Genomic DNA, 9,472 nt, shown 5'->3' on the forward strand with positions numbered 1-9,472 from the left:
TCTACAAATTGTTCATCCGTTATGCAAAAATGTTCAACATGTGTTCAATACATAGATGTGCATGCACAATAGTTGTCCCATCCGAACCGACATCTAAATTAGCTATAGTAGCACACCGGAAGCAAGCTAGTCATCGTACAGATTCATATGGCATTGTGGCCTGTTCAACACTCGATATCCTTTTAGTTGAGAAGATGACCCTAAAAAAATGTACTCCTTCCGTCTCAAAATTGTACAGGAGGCCTGGTCCTGCCAGTACCGACACATTGTTGATCTGCATTGGAGATGTTCACATCGTCTCTCTTCCACCAGGCATTATGAGGACAACACTCCTACATCCACGTACGGGCTTCTATATGCATGCATGTTACAGGTCTTTCGTAACAACCCCAACACAGTATAAAAAGTTCTTTAAGAAAATAGACTACTTGAAATAAAAAACATTATAATGTTTGCGAAAGGATGAAATTCTCGACCCGTATATTCTTAGGAAAAAAACAATACTGCGCTCAACACAAATGAAGTCATCCTACACGTTTCATATCACATGTAGAAGCCGTTACTCCCCCAAAAACCTAAAAGAAAAGAAGGTTTACAGCAGAACGCAGTCCTGCACGGTGGGGGTTCCTATGACGGTCAGATCACACGTGATGATGAAGCAGTCCCCTCGCAGCTTGGACTTGTTTGCGATCCGGAGGCTGCCGAATCTACAACCCACCGATCGGAAGGTTGTGCTCCACAGCGGCCAAACGTTGTGCACTTTGCCGCCTTCCTCCCGCATGCTCAAGCGGTACCTGACCATCACGTCCGTCGCCGCCGCGCCGCCGCAGAGACGCAAGAAGGCCGCCGCGTAGCCAGGCGCCCGGGCGTCGCCTCCAGGGCAGAAGTCGATGCACCAGTCGTAGCCGCCGACCCTGAACCTGCTCGACGCGACGTACTTGTCGGCGCCCATGCGCTTGATCAGCGAGTAGTTCTTCACCACGAAGTTGTGCGCCGCCGTGGTGGCCTCCGTCGTGCATACCGACGACGTCGTCGTCGTGCTTACCGGCGTCCGCGCTTGCGGAGCCCAGCAAGAGTTGATGTTTCCCATGGCGAACTGAATAGAAGGCAAACGGGTGACCTTGTGGCACGATTAACCTACAATGAGATTCAAGTTCCTACTGACAACAGACGAATCGGCAAGAATTGTGATAATGCAATTTGAATTGCTAATACACATTAATCATAGATAATTACAGAGTTATTGATAGAGCAACATGAATGCGCAAGAAAGTAACAAATTGACCTCACAAAGTAGTTCTACCTGTTGGTGGCTCTACCGGCTTGGTGAAGTAACCAGTGAGACTGAGGCTGAGCTAAAGGCTGCTCTCCCGCCGCCTTCCTGAAACTGCTCCACGCCAATAGTGAGTGAGAGTCGACCGTCCCTAGAAAAAGCTCGCTTGCTGCTCCCAACTTAGGCAACAAATCAAGAAAGTGATGGAACCACCAAGAAATATAGAATGGGCTCATCCCCCCCCCCCCCAATTCATTTTTTCTTCCTTCAATTATGTTTCTCGATCTTGCAACTGACAGTGTTATGTTCAACAAAGACTATTGACCCTAATACGATGATCATTTTTAAAAATTATACTAGATATTTTTAAATACAACTTGACCATATTAATACACGATGACCATTTTTCAAATAGATGTGAACAAGTTAAATATAGTTCAATATTTTTAAAATGCATACTGAGCAATTTACATGATGAATGATTTTCAAATACAGCTTTAGCATTTTTAGTACACAATGAATATTTTCCTTAATACACGTGAACATTATGTAAATACACTTGGACAATTTTTAGATATAAAATGAATTTTTTTTTGTATAGGATGAAAGTTTTAAAAATATCATTCGCATTTTCAATACACTATGTGCATTTTTTTAAGTGATGTAAATTTTTGTATTACACGTGCACATTTACAAAATGTAGAAACATGGTTAACATTTTCAAAATACATATGAACATTTTTAAATACACCTCAATAGTTCTCAAATAAACGATGAACATTTCCTAATATATAATACATTTTTAATAGACAATAAACCACTGTTAAATAAGCAATGAATAATTTTGAACATGTAATGTACATTTTATAATACATGATGAAAAAAGGAACTTAGAGAATTTATATAAATAAAAATGGGAAATGATTGTCAGTGTATTTGTAAAACAGAAACAAAAATGAATAAAGAAAATAAAAAATAAGAAAAAGGAAAAAAAATGAAAAACATGAAAGAAACACAAGAAATTGAAAAAAAACTTATAAAAAGAGGGTAAAAGGGGAAGTAAACAAACAAAAAGGGCACTTAGAAACCAAACCAAATAACAAGAAAAAGAAAAATGGGGAAAATAGGAAAGCTGGCCAAGTCCACACACACCAGGCAAGTGTGATATAGATTCGCAATACTTGAGGTTTAATCCTTGAAAGAAAACATCAAAGTCCGCTGACGATGCAGCCAACCAACCCCTTTAAGTTGGTTTCCTCTCCCTTCAGGTGTGTCGAAAGTCTATGTGTACGGCACAGTTGCCACAAATAAAAACTGTGACACTATTAGTGTGTTTGCGACAACAAATGGGAACGTTCCGATGACATCGGTGACGGTGTTTCTCGGCGTAACCGACCCAACGTTTTAGAAGGCTTTTGCTTGTCGTAAAACTCTCATCCCGTGAGAGACATGGTGCGCGAACACTTGATACTTTGATAGTCGTCCTTGGTTGTGAAAGAAATTATCAATAACATCTTTGTTGGCTTCAAAGGTAAGCATGACAACATTTTTTTTTAATATATCCATTTTTTGAACACGGTACAATTGCATACGCTCATAACACGCACATACACTCACTTTTATAAATGAACGCACACACATCCTATCTGTATGAGCATCTCTGAGACACTGATTCAACATAACATCTTGAGTTTGAAGAAGTCACCACAGATGTCTCGCAGTCGACGAGAACGTCTTCTTTCATAATACGTACATAGCTCAAAAGCCTAAAGTAAATCCAAGAAAATGAGAGCATCAGCGCCAAGTCTAGGACTTGAACCCTGATGGATTGATTCCATCACACAGAAGCGAATCATCCGAGCTATGCATATATTAATCAATTAAAATGTCAATGCAATCATTCCTTACAACATAAGCCATGCACGGCGGGACATTACTGAGCATGGCAACAATTGGGGGGGGGGGATCTTTGCCGCTTAAGGCGCAAAATAGTGTGCTAAGTGTAACAAGTGCACATTCAGGGCTCTACGTTGTTCCTAATCGGACAGCCATTTTAGGGAAATGTGTTTCCCATGTACGTCCTCCGTTTCTGAAATATAAGTCTTTAGAAGATTTCATTATAAAATCACATACGGAGCAAAATAAATGAATCTATATTTTAAATACGTTATATATATATATATATATATATAGAAACTCTATTCATCACCCAGGATGCAGAATAAATTATTCCTCACTCGAGATAATTTTACGACCATTTCATAAATAAATTAAATTTGAAATGCAAATAGATACATTTATATTGATTAACTACGGAAAATTTGCCATAAGAAACATCATAAGACCAGAAAAATCGCATTTTATGCATAATTTACACTATGTTTTTATGTTTGTAATTTTACGTGACATAAAATATCTTTTACGGTGACTATGTATTTTCTTAGGGTTTCTTTTTACGTATGAGATAATATTAAATTTTAAGAAATGTAAGATTACGGTGTATTAATGTGAAAATAGAGGGGGTGAAGAATAGCGCGTATACATATATATATATATATATATATATATATATATACACGCGCTATTCGTCACCCTAGGTGAAAAATAGTTATTCTTCACCCCCTCTATTTGAACATCAATGCACCGTAATTTTACGTTCTGTAAATTTATGCACCGTAATCATCGTAAAAAATATTTTTATTACGTAAAATTACGAATGTAAAACCATAGTGAAAACTATACATAAAATACATTTTTTCTTACTTTATGGTCTATATTTTTGTTTTTTTGTGCCAAATTTACATAGTGGATGAATATGAATGTAACTATTTATATTCGGAATTTATTTATTTATAAAACAATAGTAAGATTATCCCGGGTGAAGAATAACTTATTCTGCACCCTGGATGATGAATAGTACTACAATCCATTCGTTTTAAAATAAATGTCTCAACTTTATACTAGCTCTAGTACAAAGTTGTACTAAGTTTGAGACAGTTATTTCGGGACGGAGGGAATATTTAGAAATGGAGGGAGTAGCTCCCACCAGTTTGGGGAAGTTCGCAAAAGATTCTGCCTTGGTTTTCTTTTATGCATATTTTTGCGAGGCTTTACTCAATCTTTTGTTCTTCTTTTGTGAAAAGAAAATCCTTTTGAAATAATTCTGATTGTTTTCTAAAATTTATAAAATTTTCAAATATTTTTTGAACGTTTTTGAAATCTTGAGCATTATTCATTTTTCTGAGTTTTCTTAATTGCTGAATATTTTAATAATTTCTGGATTGTAGTGGAAAATTGTGAACTTTTGTAAATTAACCACCTTTATTAAACCCATTAACCTTTTTTATATATACAAAAATAAAAATCATCTATGAAAAAACTGATGCCATTTTTTATTGAACCAATAGTTGCTGGACTTTTTTTTTAAGACAGTTGCTGGCCTTTTCCTGTAACAATAGCCAGCAAGCCATGGTCTAGAGAGTGGACGAGGCACGATAATGGGTGACGACGTTGGTGTGGGCTGCCAAAAATGCTAAAGTTACGGACAGGTTCTAATAGACTTCTACGAAATGGTAACGTGGCCTAATTTAATTCCCCTTTCCAAATTTTCACTGGTGGGACCGTCCTTCTTAATCAAGTTCCAACCAATCACAACTAACGAGTCTGTAAATCTTTCGTAGAACGCCCGTAAAATTACACTATTTAAAAATTTGTTTGCGTAATTTTGAAAAAAAAATACCTATATTACCACTTAGGAAAATTTTCATGACATTTTATAAATATTTGCAAAACTTAAAAAACAGTCCAATGTTATTGAAAGAAAATGTGATGTTTATGAAAAATATTCAATCTGTGTCTATAAAATCTTCACCCTGTTTTAAAAATATCCAATAAATTGTCAAAATATATATTTAAAAAACAATAGTAATAATAATGGGGAAACATTACATTTTCACCCGTGGATGACTCTCACGTATTCGTCGTCTATGTGACCGTACGATTAGTTTTTAATTATATACCATGTAACGTTACGTGAGACAGTTCAAAAAGTATGCAATATTGGGCATGTTGCAAACACACCTTGTAAAACAGGCTATGTTACTAACATACAAAGCCCCAACAAGTAGCCCACGCGTACATAACTTGATCATCGTTTTTTTTTTTGCAACATCATTCTTGTTGCAAAAATCTTCCGCAACATCACCTATGTTAGAAGAATGTGAAAAAGGAAAAAAAATACTATAACACAATGTCTGTTGGAAATATTTTTCTGCAACATAATCTTTATTGAAAAAATAACACTTAAGGTTATAACGTGACACATTTAAAAGACACTTTGGGTGGTTTTGCAACAAAGCCGCTGTTACGGAATAAACACCACAGCAACAACTTGTTGCAGTTTACGACACACACGTTTGAGAGATTCGCTTTTGTAACATCAACTCTGTTGCAATAAAAAAAGTAACAAAATCTTTGTTGTAAAAAAAACTATGACAAAAACTCCGTTGCTAGAAAAATACCGCAACACAACCTATGTTACAAAAATTATAATCTATAATATAATCTTTTTTGCAAATGTTTCGACAACGAGACCTTTCTTGCAAAGTAGATAGAGACATTGAGCTATTGGATTGTGTGGCATCCACCGACTTGCGAGGCGGCGGATCTTTTCCGCCGGTTGACGTGTAGCTGCTCCCATAATAATAATAAATAAAACTAATCTCTACTATTAAAGCAGGATGTGTCGTCGTGATGGTTCAACCTCCGCGATGGTTCGACCTCCGAGCGATCGTACGATCCCACCTTTCCTTCGTTCGACCTCCTTTTCCCACGCCCACGTAAAGAAAAACGCTAAGAAAGAGAAAAAAAGTTCGTCCACCTCCTCCTCCCACGTCACACGTCCCTCTCCCAGTCTCCCCCACCTCTCGCCCCAGATCCGTCCTGTCCACGCAGAGCAGTTCCTCATCGCCAACGCCGCTGCCGCCGGTCGAGATCCCGCGGTCCTCGGCCACCCTCGACGCGCCGGCGCCGTCGGAGGACGTGCTGTTGCGAGTCCCCCAGCGCAGCCACCCGCTGGCTGCCGGCGACCTCTCCCTCCACCGCATCCGGGCCGGAGACACCCCCCTGGCCGCCATCGCGGCCCTCGGCGCCGTCCAGTGGCCGCTGGCCCGCGACGTCGCGGCCGTCAAGCTCGACCCCCTCCACTACTCCTTCTTCTTCGCCTTCCCCGCCTCCCCCGACGACCCGGCCCCCGACCCGCTCCACTACGGCCTCACGCTCTCCGTCCCCGACCCGCGCCTCGACGCCCTGCTCGGCGCCTACACCAGGTTCTCCGCCCACTCCGTCGCCGGTAGCGAGGGGCTGGCCGACGGGGTGCGCGGCGAGGTCGAGGCCGTCGCGTACTGGACCGTCGTCGCGTCCAACGTCGAGGAGTACTGCAGCGCCGTCGCCAGGGCCATCGCGTCCGGCGCTAAGAACGTCACCAAGGGGATCATCTGGTGCGGGGTCATGACCGTGGACAGGCTCCGCTGGGGGAACGAGGTGCTCCAAAAGAGGATCCAGCCCGGCGATACTGAGGCCGAGGTCAGCCCGGAGATGCTCAGGCGGATCAAAAGGTAGTGCTTTCTTTCCTCAGTTATTCGTATCACATAAATGTGTTCCTATTTGCTCATGCAGACTTATTAATTAGTGGGATTGTGATGAGTAAATGCTTCAAGGTTTGGGCACATCACAGTTCATAGTTAGATTGTACTACTCGTTTAAATCGTGATGCAAAGTGCGATCATGTGTATCTTATTTCGATTCAAAGGTAGTACTGTCTTTCTTAGATTTTTCATACCAAGTGTGTTTTTGATTTGCAGTCGTGAAGAATTATCAGTATAATTTGTGTTGTAGGAGGAAATTCTTCAGGCTTTGAGCATGTCATAGTTCATAGTTAGATTAGATTAGTAGTTTATAAATCGTGTTGCGATGTGCCATCATGGGTATCTCATTTCCATTCGATGTTTTTTCAGTTGTGCTAAATATCTTTATTAGTACGGATAATCTTCCCAAATTATACACGCAATCGTTCTGACACTGGAACTTTTTTGACTTGCTCTGCTATTTGGCATCGCTGGTGCCATGTTAAACTTGGCTGGTTATTCCTGTTCTGTATGGTGATTCGTGAATTATAGCTATGGCTTGATGCCGTGATTGCATATCATATCATATAGGAAGAATCGCAAGCACTCATGTCGAAAGACTCGGTGATTGTAGACAGCTGCATTTTGATGAATTTTGCAACTGGACTTAGCAATCGAGGCGAGTTCTATATCTAATTACCTTACATTTATTGCATCAAGCAAAGAATAGTAGGAGAGAGCCCTACTAGAATATATCGCTTCCACTATTTTAGTTAACCCGGTTATCCTTATGCTGCTTGTTCAGGCAGTTGTCGAGAATGTGAAGTTGAAGCATGAGAGACATCATCATCATACTTTATCTTCTTGTATTCAGGTGGCACCTAGGTTTGGAGAGATGGACATGGTGATTGATAGGGATTTCAGTGGGAGTAAGACATACGACTCTATAAAGAAATTAAAGACCTTCCGGTTTCAATACATGGTCAAAAAACTTCACTCTGTGTTGTATATAAACAATCTAGCTACCAATATGTACTTAGATTATTTTAAACATATCCCTTTGCAGTTCAAATTATTTTTAGTGGGCAAGCATATATTGATCAAATTATGTTCATTTTTTTTTGTCAGTCGATTTTATGTTCTCAGATATTTCTGCAACGACATTTTATAAGGCCTAAGAAGTGATGGATTTTGCTTTCGAATATCTGAATATCTGTGATGCTTCAAGGCCCTTGATTGATCGGGATCGTATTAAGGTATGAAAGATGACAATATATTGTTCTCTTTAACTATTCTATTATTTTTCTCCCTGCGAAACTAATTGTTGCATTATTTTTTATTTTTTGCATTATAGTTGAAGTAGTATGCCTTATAGTTGAAGAAAGGCTTGGTTGTTGTTGTTGCTGCTGCATTATAGTTGAAGAAAGCCCTTAGAGGTGTCCGGGTTGATGCCACTCATCGGAAGGATAAAACCATACGCTATAAGATCACTAGCATATCCTCTGCTCCGCTGAAGGAATTAATGTATATGCTCACTTTTATGCTAAGTTTCCTTGATGCACTTTATTTACATTTGTCATGTATTCTTATGACAATGTTAAATAATAAATTAGTTGTGTTTTTTTATCGTGTATGTAGTCGAGTCATTATTTGATTTTGCAGGTTTGATCAAGATGGTGTGCGCGTATCAGTTGTCCAGTACTTTAAGAAGCAATACAATTACTCTCTGAAATATATCAATCGACCTTGCCTTCAAGCTGGTTGTGATAGCAGACCGATATATTTGCCTATGGAGGTGCTTATGACTGCTCTTATTTTGTAACTCGCTAAGTTTGTCTTTTGTTTTGGTAGTTAAATCATTATTGTGTACATATGATTTCTTCAGGTTTGCAGCATAACCGCGGGACAAAGATATTCTCGAAAGTTGAATGAACGCCAAGTTTCAAGCATGCCAAAGATGACATGTGAAAGACCAGCTCAACGGGAGAGCAGTGTTCTAGAGGTGAACTTGAGCCCTTAATTCCCATTACTGTGTACTACATATTTGTAGCAGAGCATAAGTGTACAGTTATTTGTTTTGTATCGCTCTTATATCAACATTTTTGTATTCATTTGGTTTGAGGATATATGACTGATCCCATCTTTTTATCTTTCTCAGATTGTTAATAGGAATAATTATGGCAATGATGACTATTCAAAAGAATTTGGCATGAAAGTCATGAACCTACTTGCATTGGTCGATGCTCGTGTACTACCTGCCCCAGGGTAACTGCTTCTAAACATCCCTATGCTCCTTATCTTGCTCGTCACCATTGCTGTTGATTATTTCTCTTTTTGTTCTTTTCTGTTATCTAATATAAGGAGTAATAGATATTCTGAACATCCAAAGGACAAAGGAGAATGGCATCCCTGATTAAACATTGGTTTTGTTTGAGATATAATGTTTCTGTCTGAATGTTGTTCCGTACAACTAATCATTATTTTAGTTTGGGAGATTAAACCCAAATTAATTTATGCGATGAATTAGAAATATCGCGATGCATATTAATTGTCTGCTTAAATTCCATAAATAGAG

At 39.2% G+C, this 9,472-nt stretch overlaps 1 protein-coding gene across 1 annotated transcript; it reads left to right on the forward strand.

The window, feature by feature from the left end:
* The first annotated feature begins 6,042 nt into the window (after positions 1 to 6,042).
* Positions 6,043 to 6,892, forward strand: LOC123428780 (senescence/dehydration-associated protein At4g35985, chloroplastic-like). Its single transcript, XM_045112927.1, has 2 exons — positions 6,043 to 6,111; positions 6,227 to 6,892. Exons 1-2 carry the CDS (start codon positions 6,043 to 6,045, stop codon positions 6,890 to 6,892), a joined length of 735 nt encoding a protein of 244 aa, XP_044968862.1.
* The last annotated feature ends 2,580 nt before the right edge of the window (positions 6,893 to 9,472 follow it).

This window comes from Hordeum vulgare, chromosome 2H (genome assembly GCF_904849725.1).
Source record: "Hordeum vulgare subsp. vulgare chromosome 2H, MorexV3_pseudomolecules_assembly, whole genome shotgun sequence".
In the NCBI taxonomy this organism is placed as follows: Eukaryota; Viridiplantae; Streptophyta; class Magnoliopsida; order Poales; family Poaceae; genus Hordeum; species Hordeum vulgare.